At 38.6% G+C, this 22,457-nt stretch overlaps 1 protein-coding gene across 5 annotated transcripts in view; it reads left to right on the top strand.

Moving 5' to 3' along the window:
* The window catches only part of PLCE1 (phospholipase C epsilon 1), a 138,655-nt gene that overhangs the window by 108,666 nt on the left and 7,532 nt on the right, over window positions 1–22,457 (top strand). For 3 of the 5 annotated variants that reach the window (XM_064430854.1, XM_064430852.1, XM_064430856.1), the window contains 19 exons: window positions 1,052–1,174; window positions 1,260–1,396; window positions 2,292–2,530; window positions 3,536–3,597; window positions 3,738–3,903; window positions 5,722–5,829; window positions 6,489–6,605; window positions 6,688–6,846; window positions 7,856–7,979; window positions 9,300–9,341; window positions 10,105–10,229; window positions 10,870–10,987; window positions 15,199–15,330; window positions 16,457–16,747; window positions 17,512–17,675; window positions 18,572–18,833; window positions 19,711–19,829; window positions 20,852–20,980; window positions 21,723–21,932. In XM_064430854.1, the coding sequence (XP_064286924.1) occupies window positions 1,052–1,174; window positions 1,260–1,396; window positions 2,292–2,530; window positions 3,536–3,597; window positions 3,738–3,903; window positions 5,722–5,829; window positions 6,489–6,605; window positions 6,688–6,846; window positions 7,856–7,979; window positions 9,300–9,341; window positions 10,105–10,229; window positions 10,870–10,987; window positions 15,199–15,330; window positions 16,457–16,747; window positions 17,512–17,675; window positions 18,572–18,833; window positions 19,711–19,829; window positions 20,852–20,980; window positions 21,723–21,932 (2,827 nt within the window). The remainder of the gene's footprint in view (window positions 1–1,051; window positions 1,175–1,259; window positions 1,397–2,291; window positions 2,531–3,535; window positions 3,598–3,737; window positions 3,904–5,721; window positions 5,830–6,488; window positions 6,606–6,687; window positions 6,847–7,855; window positions 7,980–9,299; window positions 9,342–10,104; window positions 10,230–10,869; window positions 10,988–15,198; window positions 15,331–16,456; window positions 16,748–17,511; window positions 17,676–18,571; window positions 18,834–19,710; window positions 19,830–20,851; window positions 20,981–21,722; window positions 21,933–22,457) is intronic. The other 2 variants (XM_064430853.1, XM_064430855.1) reach the window with 1 other exon arrangement.

The following is a 22,457-nucleotide window of genomic DNA, read 5'->3' as shown; positions in this document are numbered from 1 at the left end:
TATCAACTAAAGTAGATGGTATTTTTTAATACTTTAAAATCACATTTTGTTTTCAATTGCCTGCATCCATCCCATGCCAGGAGTAAACTCAGGAATCTGGTCCAGCCTATTTGTGTAGAAAGTCACCTGCTTGCAGGCATGTCTTTAGGAATAGTGGACAACAAGCTGGTCCTGTTTTTCCATCACAACTGTCTGAACAATTTGTACTGAGCCTGACGGCAAAATTCGTAGAAGAACGGATCTGCATATTTGAACATTAGAGAGTAATAAATTCTGACGTGTTCTGACATTTTGAAGGAAATACTGTAACTTGTGCAGTTAATTATGGTTCAAACTAGATAGTTCTTGATATTTGTGTGGTTGCTTAGATCCTGCCTTTTTCAGGATGTTGCTGGCAGATCCCATTCCTGCAATGTGTGTTCATTGGTGTTTAGGCCCCAGAAGGTGCTCAAGATCTCAGCCCCTCATTACAAGTTACTCCATGTAGTTCACTAAGGGCGTGTTCATGCTGCTCAACTAAGGCCTAACTGTACTTACTGCTGTAAATCCCCTAGAAGCCTAAAGATTTTGGGATGTGACTTTTGGAAATGTGTTGGTTCTACTTCAAAAATGTTGTTCAGCTGCACAGTTTAGATTAATGATTGCCGTTACAGAACAATCTGTTTTATTATTTTGTCTTCAATGAACCTTATACACAGCCTTCATTACAAGAATACTGGCATTGTTTTCTTTAAAGGGAAAATAAGTGCTTTCATTTGTGCCATGTGCATCAGGCCTTTTTCCATGTGAAAGTTTTAAATTGCATAATATGCATCATTCATTCTGATAAAGTTTGCAGTTGTCTTGAAGAAAAAAAATAGCTGTTATAAACCAAGAAGGTAAAAAACATTATTATGCATCTTTTAAGATGGTGCTTTATTTGCTTCTTCCAGATATTGGTAATAAATGCATTAAGGAGAGCACAAATAAACTGTTAATACACTAATGTATAATATTTCAGTTAAATATAAGTTTAATGTGACCAAACTACAGCAGTCTTTTTTTCATTTAGCACATGGAGCAGCAGTAGCTGGCATGGCCGTGTCAAAGGAGGAATGAAGGGATTTCAGAACTTCATGGTGTCTGATAGTAGCATGACCTTTGTGGAATTTGTAGAGCTCTTCAAATCTTTCAGGTAAAAGATCTTTATTTTCTGTACTAATTTCATTCATCCAAGTTTATAAAAGAGCAAAAACTGAATTTTTCTGCTCTTTTTGCAGTGTCCGGAGCCGCAAGGATCTGAAAGACCTTTTTGATGTTTACGCTGTGCCTTGCAATCGATCTGGCTTAGAGCCTGCTCCACTTTATACTAATTTGAAGATTGATGAAAATAGCAGTGGATTCCAGCCTGATTTAGGTTTGTTAATGAGAAAAATGCAATTGTTAGACTGCTGAGCAGCTTCAGTTATTTGCCTTAATAAAATGTGTCTCAGTCAGTCTCCTTATCAGTTACAAGTTTAAGTAGAGCACTGCTGCTATGCCTGCCCTAATAATACCTAGTTAATGGAATAGAAGACAAAAATAAAGGGAAGGAAAAGTATTCCAGCTTTCCATTAGCCAGATATATTTGTAACTGGTAATAGCAGAGGAATAAAGTTTGTTGCTGAATGGCTGAGGCCAAGGATCTGTTCAGGTTGCAGGAGCCCTGAAAGGGCTAAAACACTGAGCAAATATAGGGAGGAGAAATGAGGAGGCTGTGCCCTGTGTCCCATGTGGCTGGTTTTTTTCTTATCTGCTTTCCTAGTGGATCTGTTTTATGTGGGATAAAGGGGAAGGAAGCCTCTGTCCCCCTTTACATTCCTCACTTACCATAATCTGTCTGGGACTTTGGCCACATGTAAAGAAAATAATCTTTCTGCCAAGCAGCTTGTGGGGAGGGTGCAGAACAATTGGCATATGAAACTGGAAGAAGATAAAGGGCAATTGAACAGGAAGGGTGTGGAGTTGCACACAGTGAAGGAAGGCTTTGAGGCTGTTTGTGGTGGTGAGAGGGAGCAGGAGAGTCCTGGGATCCATGTTAAAGGTTTCAGGATTTTGTTCAGAGTAATTGGACACTTGTAGTCTGCTCACATGCATGCTTAATGCTCTCTCTTTTATTAGTGGGTAGAAACAAGATGATTTTGTTCTAATTTACTGCTAAAACACCCCGTGAGATACTTGTGTGTATTGTATGCTAGATTATATTCTATACAGGATATGTAATACACATAATTGTTTAGCTTATATTTTTATTTCCTCATTTTTCTTTTAAGATTTATTGACTAGAAATGTTTCAGACCTTGGTTTGTTCATTAAGAGCAGGCAGCAGCTATCAGACAACCAGAGGCAAATATCTGATGCTATTGCTGCTGCCAGCATTGTAACCAATGGTACTGGAGTTGAAAGCACATCACTGGGAGTATTTGGAGTAGGAATCCAGCAGCTGAACGACTTCCTAGTGAATTGCCAAGGAGAACACTGCACCTATGATGAAATCCTCAGTATTATCCAGGTCTGTAATACAAATATCTTGCATTTCCTTTTTATTAGAACTCCTGTTACTTCCATATTATTTTCCCCATTACGTTGTGTATTGTTCAGAATAGCATCTGTGTGGGTATCTCCTTTCACACTGATATTGTCTCTGTGGTTTACTTGAATTTAAAATTCAATACTATCTTTATTTTGGGCCAGAAAATTGTATGGATGTCCATAAATATATCCATTTAAAAATGCAAATAAATAGTTTTATTAGCAATGTGTGCTTTAGCAGGGAAGGGATGTCACCGCCTAGGAAAAGTGTTCATGAAAACGCTTTTATTTTTTCTTTCTGGGACCACATTTGATTGAGCATAATCTTACTTTGCAACTTTAAAAAGCACCATTTCCACATATTTTTGTTTTATTGTAAAAAAATTTTCCAGAGCAAACATGGCGCCATTTTATTCCCTTATGTACCATGGCTGAAGATTTTAGAAAATGTGGAGAAAAATCTTTATTCTTCCAAATTCCTCCATGCACAATTAATATACTCCAAAACTAAGCCCCTGTTTAACAGTTAACAAAGGCTAAAACTGTCTATAAGTATCAACATGTAAGATAGAATTGCAGAGTTTAAAAGACAGAAGTTCTAAAGAAAGTTCGAGTTGGAATACCACAACTCATGTTCAGTTGGTGGTATATGGTATTTAAGTATACTAGATAGGAGTAGGACACCTGATCATAAATCTTTCTCAATTTCAATTTAACTTCTGTCTCAGCTTTGAACAGGAGGTTGGATTAGGCAATCTCCCAACATCCCTTTCAGCCTGAATTGTTCCTTGATTTATGATTTTAGTATGTTTGTGTAGTCATTTGTGAAACACAGTTTGCAGGCACCAGATTACTTTATCTACAAAAAGACTGTGTTTAAATACTAAATGTTTAGTGCTATGAGCAGACTACATATAAAAACATGACAAAGACATGTTTCTAAGAATTGTTATTATATATATCTTTGATTTCTTCCTTCTCATAGAAATTTGAACCTAGTGTAAACATGTGCCAGCAGGGGCTGCTATCTTTTGAAGGATTTGCAAGGTAATTACTTCTTACATTCTTATATATAATATATGTTTGTATATATATGTAAAAAGATGATACCAGTGTGTTGATGTTTCTCGGAGAGTCACAAAATGCTCATCACAGCATAAAATTTCCTCACATCTTCTCACTTCCAGATTTTTGATGGATAAAGACAATTTTGCCTCCAAAAATGATGAATCACAGGAGAATGCTGAGGACTTGCACTTTCCTCTCTCATATTACTACATAGAATCCTCACACAATACTTACCTTACTGGCCATCAGCTTAAAGGGGAGTCCTCAGTGGAGCTCTACAGCCAGGTATGCAGGATTGGATTGTTGCGTAGCTTTCAACATGAACTTGTTTGTTTTACTGGCAAGTTTCAGGAACATGACCTTTTTACTTTGAAAATCTAAATGTCCTAAACCCCTGCTTGCAAAATGTTGGAAAACATGATGTGTGGGAAAGCTGCCTTGTAAGCACAGTTGTGCTCAAATGCCTTTTCTAAAACAAAAAAATGGGTTTAGTTTGAGATTCATAGCATTTAGACACCAGTCGGTCTGACCCAACCTACTAAAATTAGACTTTCCCACAGGAAAGACTGATCTAATATTTTAGTTCATTCAGATGTCAGAAACACTACTGAGATACTGTACATTGCACTGCAAAGACTAATTTCAAATAGAACTTTAACTTCTAAAAATGTTACTTCTAGGAATATTCTACAGGTTTTAAATTTTATGGCTGATCTGTGCTGACCAGGGAAGGAACAATTTCTCCCTTGGGCTTTCAATTCTGTATTTGTTTGTGTATATATATGTGTGTGTGTGTGTGTGTGTGTGTTTCTGTGTTTACAAATGCTGGAGAAAGCATCAAACTTCCTGGCAGCATTGTGCTGAGAGTTAATGACTCATCACTGAGAATGGACTCATCTGCTGTCCCATGTGCTCCTTCACCTGGGCTTGTAGGCATGTGTTAGGAAATCCTGAATAACGTGAATGCACTGAGTAAAGCAATTGCAGAGGTTCCTGTAGTAGCACTGCACAGTGATCTTAGTATTGTGTTGGTAATAGATGGGAAGTGAGATAGAGATCAACTGCCTTCAAAGCTTGCATGATTAAGAAAAGCTTCTTCCTCTCCCTCAAGTGCTTGTTGCCAGCTGAAGGGGCACTTTGTCCTGGCTCAGTGTGTCTGGCTCTCGCAGAAGTGGTGGAGTGCCAGCTATGGACACAGCTGTCTGAATAAAAGTATTCAGGTTTTGAGTAGAAGTAATTTTTTATTTGTTCATGAATGGTTTTGCTGGAAATGGTTTTGACTTTTAGGATCTTTCTATTCAATAAAATATTAGCTTGTAGTACAGATGACAGACATGCTAAATAATGATCACAATAATAAGCTGGACTACCAAAAGATGGGTTAGCTCGTCTCTTCCTTCATCCTTCCTCTTTGCTTCCTTGTTTTTTCTAGCAATGGCTTTCTAAAATAAATAAATGAATAATTTAAAAATTGATGAATTAATTGATGGCTGTAAATAGGTTAATATAATTGATTAACATGGTGTAGCACATTTCCATTGTAACTATACTCAAAGTTGTGTTTCTTAACACAAAGTTGTGTTTCTTAACTTTCTTCGTTTTCAGACTATCTTTAATTTATAAAACTAATAATAACAAAAAAACTACCAAACAAACTGTAGGTGCTTTCCCCATAAGCTGTCATGGGAGCAACCTGAAATAAATTGCCATGTTGCTCTATAGCTGTTTTTGAAGGTAGAAATATGGGAATGTTCCTCTCTCTCTCAGAAAATTAAGCCATACAATAAGAACCACCGCTGCAAGCAGAATCCATGTGTCCTGTATGATACCATGAATTTCAAAGCTTTATGGTAATTCTCCCAAGAGCATACATGCTTTGCTTAATTTTTCCAGTCTTTTTCAATGGGAAATAAGGAATTCAGTTAGGGAATGAAGTTAGCTGGGGACTGTACATTCCATGGGCTGTTCACTTCACAGAGATTGCTCTTTCCAGCAATTTTGCTGATTCACTGGACTTTCATTCAGCTCTGCAATGTCTGTCTTCTGCTTTGATGGCATGGTACTGTAGCTTAGATGTGCTTACGCTGTTCAATTGCATTGTAGGTTCTTTTACAAGGCTGCAGAAGTGTAGAATTGGACTGCTGGGATGGTGATGATGGGATGCCTATCATTTATCATGGGCACACTCTTACTACAAAGATATCTTTTAAGGTATGCTGGTAATTGGACATAGAAACAAAAAAATTAGAAGTTTTTTTTTTCTGTAATGAAGGGGAAAAAAATTGCCTACTAGAAAAATACAAGTTTTCTAATGGGCTAAATTCTAATAGAATATAAGCTATAGATTATGTCAGACATTAAATTCTCAGCGGTAAATATGCTTTCAAGTTAGTTTTTGTAGCATATGTAGTGTCATTTTATGTCTTTTTGTTGGTACCTAAGTAACAAAAGTAGGCGTTACCACTTGTGTTGTAACAAGATGCCAGCTTGCTTTGAAAGCACAGAGTGGCCTCTTCCTTCTTACAGAGGAAAGCAGATGTCTCCCTGTTGCTCTGATTTCTTAAGTTTTTCTAAGCCTTCTGATATTTACATTCTTGTAATGAACTTTCTCACACACTTTATGTAAATAACTTATTGTTTTGCATTCTTTTATGGAAGAGGAGAGATTTGATGGACTGTTGGTTTGTCCAGTGTCATTGGAGAGGTGGCACTTTCGCCCTCCAGTCCACTGTCACTTTTGGAAATACATAAATGTTAGTACATGTTGTTTCATGTCCTGTAGTGACATCTCCCCTCCCAGCTAGCAGTAGGTTAACAGAGAGCTGCAGAATTCTGCCATGTCCTTTCAATGGCCTCTCTGTCTGTGGCAGGAGGTGGTGGAAGCCATCGACCGCAACGCGTTCATCACCTCGGACATGCCGGTCATCATCTCCATAGAGAACCACTGCTCGCTGCCCCAGCAGCGCAAGATGGCCGAGATCTTCAAGGTAGGCTGTCCACCACCATCAGGCCTTCCAAGCACGAGCCCTGGGCTTTTCCATAATACATCACCTCTTCTTGATATTGCAGAATGTATTTGGAGATAAGTTGGTGACGAAGTTTTTGTTTGAGAGTGACTTTTCTGATGATCCCATGCTGCCTTCCCCTGGCCAGCTGAGAAGAAAAATCCTGCTTAAAAACAAGAAGCTGAAAGCCCATCAAACACCAGTGGATATATTGAAACAAAAGGTATAGTCCTTTCTTAAGAGCAAGCAGCAAGACCCAGCTCTTGTTAGAAATAGTTCATTTGTGTTTGAAATATTTGCTAATTCCAATGTACAGCAGAATAATCTAATGCACATTCATGCTTGAATAACTCACAGTGGATTGCAGTGCTGTCAAATAAGTAGACAACACATATAGTAAATTATAGCTACAGCTTAAGTTAATTTTAGTGTCTTTTAATTTTATAAAACTTCATAATATTATGATTAACACCACATGCTCTTCGTGACAAACATAAATTAATCCTTTTCTCTGTGGTTTTAACATTTACTACTCATGTTTATTGAAAAATAGTCATATGCATTGAGTATGTGTGTGTCTTTACAGTATGTAGTAATTTTTGGTAGAGTTCTGCTTTGTTTCTTTTTTCAAATTTAGGCCAGTCAAATACTCAAATTTTTTTGTTGACTTTTTGTGGGAGACTTTGCTACTCAAATAGTGTTTATTCCCATGTGAGATTTTTTTTGATTTCTAAAATTTAGGGCTGCATCTCAAGTAGCCTCAATCTAATAATGTCTATGGTTAGTCAGCAGTTCAGTTGAATCCTTGAAAACTAATTGCCATTACTCAAAATGTAAACACAATTGCATTAGACTTAAATTATTGTTATCAGATGAGTAAATCACACTGATCATACCAGTACATGGATAATTACCATCTTTTGAAAAAGTATTTAACTGTTTCTGAAACAGCGTATCTCACGTTGGGAAAAGGCAGTTTTGAATGATGTGCAGTTTTGACATTTTTCCATAATTAATTAGGTTTCATATCTTAATAAGTGTTTTTCTTGCAATACAAGTTCTCTTTATGTTCAAACCCCTACATTGTTATTTTATCATAATCTTAACAATCTTAGTTATTTATCACTTAATGTATTCAGTGCTTTCATGGAAACAAAACAAGATACAAACATGAAAACTCTTTTTCTCTTTAAAAGTGCTTAGCAGTGATGTAGTAAGTGTTTCTGTTGTAGGCTCACCAGCTGGCACATTTGCAAGCACAGGCTAGCAACGGTGCTAGCAACCCCACACCTACCAATGAAGAGGAAGAAGATGAAGAGGATGAATATGACTATGACTATGAATCTCTCTCTGATGGTAACTATATATATTTCTTTGCTTGCTTGTTACAGTGCTTTTGTTAGAACTGTAGTAATAAGACATGAATATTCTAGCTCAGGCATGAGCTGGGTAAGCAGTGTCCTTGCATGAGTCTGAAAAGGCTGGAATTCTTCAGCTGGTAGAGAAGAGGACTGAGGGGTGAGTTGGAAACAGATTTACTAAATCATGAAGTGGTGGATTAAGGGAAGCACAGAATGTTACTTGTTAGATCTAACAGGTGCTCAGTAAAACAAGTGGAAGATCAGTCTAAAACAGGTAAAATACTTGTTTGTGCAGCTGGTAGTAAACTTCTGGAATGTGCCGGCATGGGAAATTGCAGAGCCAAATGGCATCAGCATATTTAAAAAAGGATTGGACAAATTCATGAAGAGATGTATAAGCAGTTGTTATTGGTAGCAGTATTTCATCCAACATCCCTATCATTCAGTGATTGTGGTTGCTGGGGTGGTGATTAATGGCTGGTTGCTCTGTTGGCACTATCAGAAAGAGAACACTGGCCTAGATGGACAACTGGTCTGACACAGCTGGGGACGTTCTCCTGAGAGAGCAGTGAAGTGCTTCACTCCCTGCACTTTTCATTCTGGTGGGGACCCATTTAAGTTCTAGGTGCCATGTTCAGAGATGTAAGGCTCGAGCATGTCCTGCAGCGCAGGACTTCTTTCCAGGTGGTTCTTGTTTACATTACTTGCTCCTGTGTTAAGTGATTTTAAAAATAGTCACAAAATTAACAAATGCAGTTCAAGACTTGATACTGCTTGTGGAATAGCAATGTTGTTTATGAGTTTGATGTCAATGCTGCCTTTGGTTGCATTTTGCCTGAAAGTTGGCCTAGCTGGCTACTTGAGCATACTTTTTGGGAGCAACAGGGTGGAGATGCTGTAGATGTAAATTGCAGTGAAAACTCAAATCTTTGCTAACAGATTTGCAAAGAAAATTTTGCAAACTGATTGCAGTAAGTGACTTTTTAGCTCTGTTCTAGTTAAGAGAAGGTTTGAAAAATCTGAGTCTAGTAAGAAATACTTATACCTTCCAGTATATGAAGGAATCTGCAGCATGGTTTACTACTTTATTACAATGGTTATTTTTTGAAGTCTTTAATTATCTTAATATTTTGTTAAAACTAATCTAAATAATGGCCTGTAAACTTTCTAAAAGAGATTCAGATTTATTTTTCTTACCGATACATTTTTTTGTGTAAGGCTAATATTTTTACAACTGACACTTACTTTTCATTTCTCTGACTCTAAATCTTAATTCCCTTTACTCTTATTCCCTCTCTGACTCGTTTCCCTGTAGCTGATGTCCTTAATGCTTCTCCTGCTCCTAACAGCCAGGAAGGTAAAAGCCACTTGGTTGAGCATTTTAACTGCATGAAACCAGCACTGCATCTTCAGCCTGTTCAATGTGACAGTGTGAATGTATAGTTTCTACTTCATATTATAAATGCAAGCAGATATTCTTGTATGGCATTGTTAACTGGGCAGGAACTGTTAGAAGCCTGCATGTGTGACACTTGTTATGCTTAAAAAGAATATGGTCAAAGCATCAGGATTATCAGGAATAAATTGAAACCATTCCTTTTGTGACAACTGCAACATTTTGGTCCAGAAAGACCACATCATTATTAGGCATACTGTTCTCTGAAAAATATGTAGCTTCGAAGAGGTATTTCTACAGATGTAAAAAATATTTGTGCATGGTGAAAGTAAGAAGAGGAAAGCCAAAAATTGCTGTACAAAATGTGTACATATTTGATGGGGTTAATTGTGCTTGATCTTTGGTAATTTTTTTTGTCATTCAGGAATATCAGTTGTTTTCAGGTGGAAAACTTAATTCATTAGATGGTTTGGTTTTAAAGATCTTCTGAGCACAAAAGGATGGGCTTTAAAGGAAAGACTGTGTCTTAACCAAATCCAGGCATTAAATATTTTAATAGTAGGTTACTACTACAGGATGATGCTCTGACCAGTAAATGCATTATTTTAGCATCTAATTATTCGTATAAGATTCACAACACTGTCCACAAGTATTGTTAATTCAAATTAAATTTCCAGTTGAAATTGTTTGGCTTTATGTTTATTAAAATCCTGTTAATTTTTAGATAATATTCTTGAAGATCGACCTGAGAATAAATTATCAAGTGATAAACTGCAGTTTGAATATAATGAAGAGTCTGCAAAACGACTAAAGAAAGCTGATTGTGCTACTTACAATAATAAAGGAAAGGTAGTTCTGCTTTTTCCCTCTTTCTTCTCAGCTGCACGTTTATATATAACCAGGTTTAAACAGTTTAGGTAACTGAGACATCAGATAGCAAATGCACTTTAATGAAGAGAAACAATAGGAAGCATGGAAAGACACCAGAGAAAATAGCCAAAGTAGAACAAATGCTCAACATACTGTTCAAGAGAAATCCTCATACGTTATAGTGTATATATATATATAGGCTGCTTGGCTGAAAATTAATATTGATGGAACTGAAGATTTCATCTGAATCTTCAGCATCTTTATGCTTCAAAATAAGTTTAAAATACTGCACTAAAATATCAGATAATCAAGCATCTCTTATTAAATCATCTGAAAAAGGAACCAGTGTATTGCTGTTTACTGTATTGTAGATTCTTCTCAACATGGATGTGTTTCATCTAAATGTTTGTAGAACTGACTGAATAAGGCCTTTACACATTCCTGCAGAATCAGTAACAGGTATTGATCAGAAATGTGCACGTGGGCTGGAGATTTGTTAGGTGAGAGCAGAAATCATACAGGAAGAAAGAGATGAAATATTTCAAAGACATAAATAAGATATGCAAGAGTTCTTCTACATTCAGTAATATTATTAAATATCCTTGGTGTTATCACTCAGGTTTACGACATGGAGCTGGGTGAAGAATTCTATCTTCCACAGAATAAGAAGGAAAGCAGACAAATAGCTCCAGAGCTATCAGATCTTGTCATTTACTGTCAAGCTGTAAAGTTCCCGGGTAAGTGTACTGCCCTGTTCTATTGCTTTAAGCTTTCTAATTCCCGGAGACATTATGTTTATGTTTTGAGTTAGTTTGAAGTAGTCGAGGAGGTTCGTTCTTCATGATTTGGTAGTCTCCATAATAGCAGCTCCTGGCTGAGAAGTAGTGTTCATAAATTATGTGAATACATACTGTTTGTCATATTAAAATGTTTACAAAAGTGAAATTTGCCAGTCTTCACAACTTAGACAACTGCTTCACTGCCAAATGCCAGATGACAGAAAGCTTTATCTTAAGAGCTCTGAGTTTCCATGTAAGGACCTACTGAATTAAGAAGGAAAATACTCTTAAGAAGGTAGAGTGTGTCACATTTCTTTAAGTGACCTTTGTTTAGTGTGTTCACCTTTGCCTATAGCTGCATTTTCTGTTCTTTCCTAAGTGGAGAGGAGAGGAGCCATTGCAAGGATAAATTGCACCTTTTCATAGGTGGGTGAGGGCAGCTGCTTGCACGCTCTCCCTCAGTCTTCATGGAAGCAGTTATGGAAATCGGGGAATCTTCTTCTGTACAGTAGGAAGAATAACTTTTGCAGAGAAAAAGAGAGGGAGTTACTGAAGAGATCACTAACAGGCACTTGTTCAGTACTGAAATATGAGGTTGGGTATATTTTGGCTCATACTATGTACATAAATACTTTTAAATTGAGAATTTATTGTTTATTGATATGTTTAATGTTTTGAATGAAAAATCTGTTCTTTAGTGGAATGGTTCTCTGTGGAAAAGTTAGCAATTCTGCCAAGTCATGATCTTACACAAACAGAACTATAATCAGATTAGAGAAGCTAACCAAACATAAAATAGTGTCAAATAGGCAAGATAAACATGCTGAAAAATGGACAGACATTCTTCTATAATCTTTTATAACTTTAAAAATTGTAGGTGTCACTTGTAAAAATAATGACTTCTAAATATCCAAATCTGATACTCTTTTTAAAATGAAATCTGCAATGAGATATCTTTCAAGTAAAATATTTTCTTTTAAAGAAAGGTATTCAAGATTAAATGGGGATAGTTTGGGTTATTCCAAGCATTTTGACACATAAAAATTTCTGATGGTCTAAGAAAAGTTAGAAGTATTTAATTTTTAATGTAATACTGGTTATTAAAGAAATACCTGCTTTCCTTCTCAGATTTTTTCCTCTTGCTTTAAAAGGATCATGAACAGAACAATTAAGAATATTATCTCCTTTCACAGATGAACACATAATGCTGTAGAAATTACTTTTCCAACAAACGTTGTCTCCTTTGAGACAAATACTGCCTCCTCTGAGGGAATGTAGGCTTGCATGGCCACCATGCCACTGCCTGGGTTCCTCTGCTCAGCTGGAGGGCACAGAGGTGGTGCAGTGCCCTGCCCAGTATTGCCCATGAATGATGAATAAGGCTGCTAGATCCATGGCTGTGCAGCTCTAGTGCCCGTGTTCCTAACCAGCTCAGAAAATGCAGGAGTTTTGGAAATAGGGAGGGTAGAATTCATGCCAGTTTCTGATCAATGGTGCAAATACTTTATTTCTTCTGTCTTCATAGAATTTTGTTCTGTGTTTACACTTGCCTGCATCCCTGAATGTTAATCACTGATTTGTGACTATAAAAAAGGACCATAATGTTCACTTACCCTAACCTACTGGGTAACACAGACTTCCCTAAGTGTTCCCTGGTCAAAACAGAATTTGTCATGTGGAGAAAATAACGTTTCTTGTTTATAAAACCTCTGGTAACAAGGAACCCACCATGGCTCTTGTTGCTTCTGTGCTCTTTGACCTTGCAGTCCTTGCTTAACTTGAATTCCAGTATGCTGGGTATCATTGCACCATTATCTGCAAGGCTGGAGGTCTGTTCTCTTGGGTCACCCAAGCTGAGGACAGTGGAGCACCCCTGAGCACTGCTGCTGGCACATGGCTCGTCACCTTGGTGCTGAGATCCTTACACAATGAGTAGAGAAACTGAGGGCATAAGAGCAGGATTTGCACACTCAAGTGGAGAGAGCAGGGAGCCACCTGCGCTCACCAGCATGAAATTGTCACCATCTCCATCATATCAGATTATCTGCCCCTATGGTATCACTTCACAAGAAATTAAAGTGAACATGAAAAGGGGCACCCTGCATATAAAAATGCTGTAAATTCCCTTCTAAGGTCTGCAAACCTGCAGACTTTCTGTTGGTCAGAAACACATGGTGAGAAGGTGGCAATTGCAGTTTAACCTTTTAGTTAGTATGGTGAGAGGGAGAAGGGCAGGGAAGCTTGCAATCCTCCGGATTAAGTCCAGAAGCAGAAAGCACTGTGCTTATATCTAACACATGAGATGGGCACTAAATTCTGTGACTCGAAGAATATGGCACTGGGGTTCTAGGGAAACACAAAACATTTACTCTGACACTGTGGTAGTACAATAGGACTTATGTACAGTATGGTGGGATCTGAGCTGATCCTACTTTGACCAGAGAGTTGGACCAGATGACTTCCATATCCTTATCAACCTCTATTATTTTGTAATTTGATGATTCTCTGAATTGGTAAAGCTTTATTTTGAAGTCAAGTTTAAATTGGAGTGAAAGATGGAGCTTGTCTGTGGGAAGAGATGTGTAACATGCAAAGCATGGCAGGGACTGAAAGGAAGCTGCCAGCTGCAGTGTGCCCCGTGGCCATCACGCTGCGTTGTCAGCCCTAGGGCTCTGCACTGCACTCTGTGATTTATGAGGTTAGTTTGTTTCCTCAGTGACTGTCTCCACAACAGGACTTTGAAACTGGATCTTACTTGCCAAATCCATTTGATCCATTGAAAACTGGGTTTAAATAGTGCTGGAAGCACACAGTGCATGACTCCTCATTCTTCTAGTCAATTCATATTCCTTGATCCCAGTTTCTACCATCTTCTGTGGTTTATGTGTATGCTTTGGCCCAAAGAGACAATACATCTCCAACGTGGAAAACATTTATGTATGTTCTGAGTTTTACAAACCCAAGCAACTCCATTGAAACTGTGTGCATAATTTTAGTAAGTACATGTACACATGCCATGAAGATTGAGAGCTGAAAATTTGCAGCTGTGGGCAGACTTCAATCACAAGAGGCCAATGCATCCTCTTTATGATTTGCATTTGTATTTGAAATATTAGTATTAAATCCAGAACTGTCTTTAGGCAGGTGTGAATTGATGTGAATTAATGTAGAAAGTTTTAGGAGTCAGAGTTAGGCACATAACACTGTATTTGCTTTGTTACATTCTACATCACAAATACATCTTGGTTTTCTGAGAGCATCCCACATCTCACTGCTGTGGGTGTCAGAATAATTATTGTGCACTTTACTTTTGATCTGCTTTGTGCTCTCTCCAAGCCAACCAAAAGAAATTGACCTTAAGTGGGATTAAGTCTGTTTATTTCACCCGGATTCAGGTCATGACTTTTAATAATTATGTTTCTAGAATGCACAAGTATGAATAATAGCTATACTAGAGCTTTCCAGCTCCACTCCTAGTATGTATTGGCCATTAAATATGTAATGGATTTTGCACACCTGACTGTGTTTACCAACACTGTAATACAAATAAACAGAAGAAGAGGACTCTGAAAACATTTTTGAAGTTAAACTGTTTAACCAACAGCATTTGGACATATAATATTTATTATATTATATCTTTAAATCATAATCTTGCATTTATTTAATTATGTAGGTATCACAATGTAGATTAATTCCATGATATTCACTGCTGTGCAGATTTATGGCTTCTGTAGAAAATATTTTTAAAATTATTCCTAGGATGAATACATTGGGACTGTTACTGCAGATTTTTTTAGTATCAGTTTGGACCATTTAGTGATTTGAGAGAAAGCCTTTACCTTCTTCAAGCCAAAAAGTAAAATGGAGAAAAGTTATATCACAAAGAGAGAACTGTATATTGTATTGTTTCATATGGGTTTCTATATACATTATATAAATGCATACATATATGCACTATATATAAAACCATACATAATATATACATATATAAAAGTGTGTATATATTTAAAGATGTTAAAATTAAATTGTGGAGAAAAATACACTGCTTGTCCTGTGTGCTATATAACAGGAGTATTCATGCCTTCAAAAATAATGTAAAATATGGTGGAAAATGTCATGCCCTCTTGGTCATGTTTTTTGGCTCATTTATTTTACGTTTATGGGAACAGGCTTGTCAACTCTAAACCCATCTGGCTCTAACAGAGGAAAAGAAAGAAAAAGCAGGAAGTCCATTTTTGGCAACAATCCTGGCAGGCTGAGCCCTGGGGAGTCAGCTGCTCTTGCCAAAGCATCTGGAAAAGGTAAAGTTAGCATCTTCTTTCACCAGTCACGTGGAATGACACTGTAATCCAACACATGTACCAGACCAAGACCATTTGTCAAAGATCAAATACTTTGCAATGTGTAAAACGTTAAACTTTGGAATGGTTTTCATTAGCACAGCAGCTATTACAGTACCACTATTACCACTGAAGTGGTGAGTGTGGAATATTAGGATTACTTGATCAGACATATGATGACCCTAATTCATAAACAGTTCAAAGCTAATGTACATTTTAAGTGTTTTAAAGTTTATATTTTTTAAGATATAAGTGAATATTTTCAAAGTACAAATGAAAGCCAGGACTATTGGGCTGGTCCAGAAAAGAATTTTTATTGTCTGAAGTAGAACTCAGCAGCCTGAAATTCAGCCAAGTCCAAATGCGTAATTGTTCAAATTAGACTCTGCAGGTGATTCAGTTTGTGAACCTGGAAATTGTGTCTCTGCCTGTGAACAGATGTAAGGAAATACAGAGAAAGTATAGGAAAAGTTCTGGAGCAGGAATAAGGGCTAAATCCCCTGCCTTTCAAGTGATTGCCACAAGGAGATATTTTGAACTCATTTTCTAGCCCAGAGAGGGCTGTATTTCTTGCAGCCCAAGGGTATGACTGCAGCAGACAGGATAGATTTCCTTCTAGAGGCCAGTGTCCTAAAAGTGAAGAAGTGTGGTGCCTAATTCTAAAGCATATTAGTGTTTTGTTGCCTTTTCCCCCTAACTTTTGCAGTCTCTGTAGACTGTCTGTCTGGAAAATTAGCACATGGCTTTCAGTCTTGCCTCTCTTCATCCTGTGAAATGTATAAATGAGAAGAAGGGAATTTTATTCCTTAATTTATTCAGGCAAATGCCAATTAGATATATATTTATGAAAGTGCTTGTTAGCACATCTAATCATGGTATTATTTCAATACTGGGACATTGTGTTTCCTCTCATGGATTGTCTTACTGTGTGAGAAGGACTGTGACACTCGCCCTGAGTAGTGCCATTTTCCAGGATCACCTTTTTCTGGCATAACCAAAGCACACACACGTCCTCCACTAGAAAGCATTGCATTTTTGGAGCCTCTGGACCTGCAGCTGTACCTTGAGGGCACCGTTTATTTTCCAGGTCCTTTTGATGCGATGCGGCAGACCTGGGAAGATCCTTGCTCTCCTTACAGCTCTCCAGCCTCCCTCAGCGCCATCATAAGGACTCCCAAGTGCTACCACATCTCGTCGCTGAACGAGAACGCTGCCAAGCGGCTCTGCAGGCGCTATTCCCAGAAGCTGATCCAGCACACCACCTGCCAGCTCCTGAGGACCTACCCCGCTGCCACGCGCATCGACTCCTCCAATCCCCACCCGCTGATCTTCTGGCTCCACGGGGTGCAGCTCGTGGCTCTGAACTACCAAACAGACGGTAAGGCTACACAAACCCACGTTGGAAATGTGATAGGAGGTCTCAAGTCGTGAATTTGTATTTTCCCTGTTTACTTTTCCCTGCTCTCCCGAGGGGACCTTCCTGTATCTGCCCCCCAGCCACAAGCAGGTTCATCCCACAACAGTCTGGTCCTTGAGAGCAGTGACCTCAGAGTCCAGGAGCTTTATGCCAATGCACCAGATTCCCTGATAACCCAGAGGTGCCTGGACAGCAATGCTTCCATTTTTATATTCATTTTATTGCTGAAGGTTGTTTTTTTTTTTTCTCCCAGTTCAAGTAATTGTTATCTCTTTCTGATAATTTCAAGCATAAAAAGGTACTGAACTATTTTTCACTTGGAAGCGCTACCTTGGATGCTGGTTTAATGTTGATCAAAACATATATTGAATATTTGCTATCCTATCTTGTGTTCCTTCACGTTTCCCATGGGGGATCCATTAGGTCATCAACAGTGCTCTTTCATTATGCAGTTCAGGGCACGTTCCTAGAAACTTCCCAGAGATCTGTTGTAGGGAAGCCCTACAGCTCAATAAAGGCAATGGAAAGGAAAAGAATGAACTGTTCTTAGAGTTTTGTGTAATTACTGGATAGATTGGACACATAAATCATAGATAGTTCTGAAAACCAGGAATAGTACATAACTAAATTGATTTTTAAAAAGATACTTCAAACATGACTTCACTGTTACAGTTTTTCCATTGTACCATTGCTCTCTGTCAGTTTTGGCTGCCTTAATTTCACAGATCTTCCACTGCAACTCAACGCAGCAATGTTTGAGGCCAACGGTGGCTGTGGATATGTCCTGAAACCCCCAGTTCTGTGGGACAAAAACTGCTCAATGTACCAGCATTTTTGTCCATTGGAAAGAGACCTTGATAATAAGGAGCCAGCTATATATTCTTTAACAGTAAGTACATGAAAAGGGAATTTCATACAGGCAAACAGATAGAAGTAGACAATATGCAACTGCAGTCTTTAACCAGCATTACAGTCACACTTTTAAATGAAAAGATTGAATCTTTAAATGTTCCTTCCAAAGGTCAGCCTAACTAACAGAAACTGGAGAGGAAAGGATCAAAGATTTGTCTTTATGTCATTGTATTGGCTGATTTGTATCCGTAGTTACTTCCCTTGTTTCCTTCACAGTATTTGTTGAAACTCAGTCCTGAAAGCATTTTCCCTGGGACTATACAATTCTGTAAAATTACAAATGTTCTTTGATGTTCTACACATTTGTGAATACTTGAAAAGCTGCACAAAAAGCCATTGTGAAAAGCTGTACTGAAATCTTGAAAAAATATTTTTTGAAAGTCATATAATAAGATATATAATTCATGGATTTGTGGCCAAGAAAATGTAGTCTCAGAAGCTAGTCCATTCCAGGAAATGTGTCAGAAAAGTAAAACTCACAAGAATCAGAATTTTCCCAGCTGTGGTAATTGCACACTTAATTCTTGTGTTGTGCATGCCAAAGCAAGCCAGAGCTCAGTGCCATCACCCCAGAGTGATGGAGAAGAAAATGTGATATTTTTTGACTACATTACTGGTCCATTCATTCTGGATTAATGTTCAGATGCCTTGAACAGTTGAATAGTGTATTTTTTTAGAGGAAAGTTACCATAGCAGTGGTGTTGGGGATCTGGGATGGTTGAGGGAGCTCTGCTTTTGAACTTAGTGCCCTGGCAATCACAAAAGTGAGTGTCGTAAAGCTGTGCTCAGGGACGTGCCAAGCAGCATTTAGCTCCGGATGATGACGGCAGAGGGATTACTGCACTAATTGCTCTCTGTGCTCCTCGGCTGCAGATTGTGTCTGGCCAGAACGTTTGCCCCAGCAACAGCACAGGCAGCCCCTGCATCGAGATCGACGTGCTGGGGATGCCCCTGGACAGCTGCCACTTCCGCACGAAGCCCATCCACCGCAACACGCTCAACCCCATGTGGAACGAGCAGTTCCTTTTCCGCGTCCACTTCGAAGATCTGGTCTTCCTGCGCTTTGCGGTTGTTGAAAATAACTGCTCAGCTGTAACAGCCCAGAGGATCATTCCCCTGAAAGCGCTGAAGAGAGGTACGGTGCGCTCGTGGTGGCACCCTAAGCCAAAATGGTCCGGTGGGTTCCTGGGCTGAATCCTTCCAGAGAGAAATTTTTCATCAGTTGCATTTTTGTAGAGGAGACAGAGAGCAAATACCAGACAGCACAGCACGGCCTGGCAGTGCAGTGCTGATCTGAGACTCCAGGGAGCTGGCAGCCGCCCCAGTGGCTCGTAGCAAGTCCGATGCTGTGCTGCTGTGGAGGCTGGGCCATGTGGTACACACCTGCTCCCATGCTGAGGGTGCTCCTGGGGCTGTGTTCACCACCAAGGGACTGGCTGCTCCCTTAGGAAGCTTGGAGGGCTTTCACTCCTGCCTTGTCCTTTGCCCAAGAAACTGCTTCAACAGCTGATCACTGTGCAGAGGGAAATTGTACTTCTCACAGCCATGGCTGCAGGGGAGTTGGAGAAAGGGTGGAAAAAACTGAGAGACAGGAAACATCACTGTGACACCTGGGGGAGAGAGTTTCCATGTTGCCAGTAACTCTTCTACACTTGCTTTGTGCCACTTTAATGTCACACAATGTCTGGGTTGGCATGTGAGGAGATTTGGTCATACACATATGTTTTCCAATGAGAATTTGACCTTGCTTCATTCATGTTCTGATGTTCAGATATTTTATGTATGACTATATTGAATATTACGGTAAAACAAAGGCAGGTTGCTCTATGAGCCACTCAGCAGTGGGATGTGTTACCCTGTTGTACAGTGTTAATGCAGTGTTATTAGAGTGCTTCAAATCCTACCTGTGTGGCAAAGTGCAGCTATAAAAACAGTAAATTTGAGGTTTACATTTATGAGACTTGTGTCCTAGGATGTGGCAAAGTATTTAGAGAAGAATTTTTCCTCTTTAGGCTACAGACATGTCCAACTCCATAACCTACACAATGAAACATTAGAAATTTCCAGTTTGTTCATAAACAGTCGGAGAATGGAAGAAAGTCCCTCTGGAAACACTCTACCTGCATCTATGGTAATTTATTTTTTGTTTGTGTGTGTGAATTACCTTTTTTTTTTTTTTTTTGCTTTGGTGGAAGTAAGGTTATCCCACCTGGATAAAACTGTGGGAAGGTAAATCTTTTCAAAGTCTGGCTCCTCTGCTGTATCTAGGTATAGAATAAGAAATGTGCTCCTCAGTTGGGGGAATGTGGACAAGCAGTAAGGTTCAGTGCAGCCTCATGCATTCCTTCATGCATGAATTGTAAACAAAGCATTTGAGACCAAAAAAAAAAGGAAGATGCAAATTACCAACAAGTTGGAAATAATGACAGTAAAATTGATTTCTGTTACAAGAAAAGATGAGCTCTGTATTTCCATAAATACATATAGATTTACATATGTGTGTGCACATACATATGTTTATATGTGCAAATATATATACATATGTACAGGTATCTGTATGTCTAAAAATATGCATGCATAGATGTGATTTTTGTTTAAAAGCCCTTACTGTAAGGTTACCTGGGTTACTTGTGTTTTGGCAACTTTAAACACGTATTTTATAATTTTGCTGACTCCTAAAGTGTCAGCTCCTTCTGAGCTCCTGTGTATGCAGCAGATGTGTTGCAGATATTACCTCCTGTGAGTACATGCCAGACTTGTATCTTGGTGAATTACTTGGGTAGAAAGGAAGAATAGTTTGGAGGTTAAAACAAAGCTATCGCTTTTCGTCCAGTAATCTGTGTGCTGCATCCAAATATTTGAGCTCAGCTAGAATGGGGAATGAGTGGTGGAGGTTGGCCCTTTGTCCAGTGGTGGTTTATGTATTCCCTCTGGAAAACTTCCTTTTTCTCTTCAGCTTCAAGACACGATGGAGGCTTTTGGAGGGTTTGTTGGGGTTTTTAGATGCCTTGATCTGTAATGGAAGGAAGAGCTGTGTATGAGCTGAACAGCTTTGCTTTGTCAACGCCCTCACAGCTTGTTTCTTTTAAGCAGCCTAGAAATAACATGCCTGTGTAAAAACATCCAGTAACCTGTTGAATGTTGTCTGAACAGTTGTTCAGCGTGGGAGAAAGGAAAGCTGCCATGACTTACAAAGTGACAGTTCATGGAATTCCAGGCCCAGAGCCTTTCACTGTTTTCAGTGTAAGTGCGGGGACCACGGCTGCACAGCTGCTCCATCAGGTGAGCTTCCTGCTGAACTGCAGACTCTTCATTGGCAGAATCCACACTAACATCCTGCTGGACCTCTGTCTCCCTACATTTCTCACACACAGGGTTGTTGTAGTTCATTCGTCACAGCAAGGGGGCTGTTAGAAATGCATTGCTGTGGAATTAATTACGCAACAAACACAGAATATAAGCAGTGGAATTTTCCCAATCTTGGCTTCAGAGAATGGGTTTATAATCTTAGAACATATTCCCTATTTTAAAATTTGGGCATATGCAGATGAGAAAAACAATCTCTCTAATCAATGGGTGCAGTGGGTTCTCCTTACACCAAGGGCAAACATTTCTGCACAATTCTTTGAACTGAAGCACCATAGGAACAGAGAGTAAAAGTTAGAGGGCGAAGTTCATGAGTAGAAAAACCAGTTAACTCAGCAGGGATTGTTATTCTAGCAGTGGGAAAAGACTGTACTGTCCTGGGATTATGAATAAATTTTCTGGCGAGCCAGAAGGGACCGAAATAAGCTTAAATAGTACTGCCTTGTCTGGAATAGTTGAACTGCTTGGCTGGGCTAAAGAGAACAGGACATTACCCTGGAGTAAAATATCTGAATAATAAATAGCACATCAGAAATTCTGCCTGCACTGTCAGAATAGTTACTGATTCTTAAAGCTTCCTTATTCATTCTCATTTATAACTACTAATTATGCAGTGTTTATATTTAGCATTCTAATTGTTGTGTGTTGTCTGTCTTAGCTCTTGGCTACCATAAAAGGCACCGAGTCATGCGCTGCAGACTATTTTCTGATGGAAGAGAAGAGTTTTATATCAAAAGAAAAGAGTGAATGCAGAAAGCCACCATTCCAGAGAGTGATTGGTCCTGAAGAAGGGCTAGTGCAGCTTTTAAACAGTTGGTTCCCAGAAGAAGGATATGTTGGAAGAATTATCTTTAAAACTCGAGAGGAAGTAAGTCTGTTTTAGATAAATTACTATTTACAAAAGTAGCTAAAAATAGCTCTTAGGACCATGAAACAAAAGGGTGCAGTATTTGTTTCACTACTTGGTTAGTGATGTCAATGCTGTGTGCATTATTTAAAAACAAACTTAACTCTTGAGTGAGAAGCACAAATTTATACACCTGTGTGACACCAACTGGACCTCCCTGAGCTCCAGTATCAGCTGTATGGTGTTTATTCATTATGCCTCAGTCACCAGTTCAGTAACTCAGTTTGGAGTGATAGTTCTAACTTAATGCAAATCTAGATTATGCCATGATAGGAAGTTAATATAAAGATAATAGTTAATACCATAGATAGCAGAACTCCAGAAAACCACCGTCAATTTAGATGGCAGCAATTTATCATTGATCTAAAAAAGCTAGACATAATTTTAATATTAAAGAATAAGTCTAAAAGCCTCAAAGGATTATTAAATTGTCAATTATAGGCTAAAATAATTAAATAGGTGATTTCTTTTAATTTAAAGGAGGAA

The sequence above is a fragment of the Passer domesticus genome, chromosome 8 (genome assembly GCF_036417665.1).
Source record: "Passer domesticus isolate bPasDom1 chromosome 8, bPasDom1.hap1, whole genome shotgun sequence".
In the NCBI taxonomy this organism is placed as follows: Eukaryota; Metazoa; Chordata; class Aves; order Passeriformes; family Passeridae; genus Passer; species Passer domesticus.
Note: the sequence above shows the minus strand (reverse complement) of the source record. Positions and strands in the feature narration are given on the sequence as shown.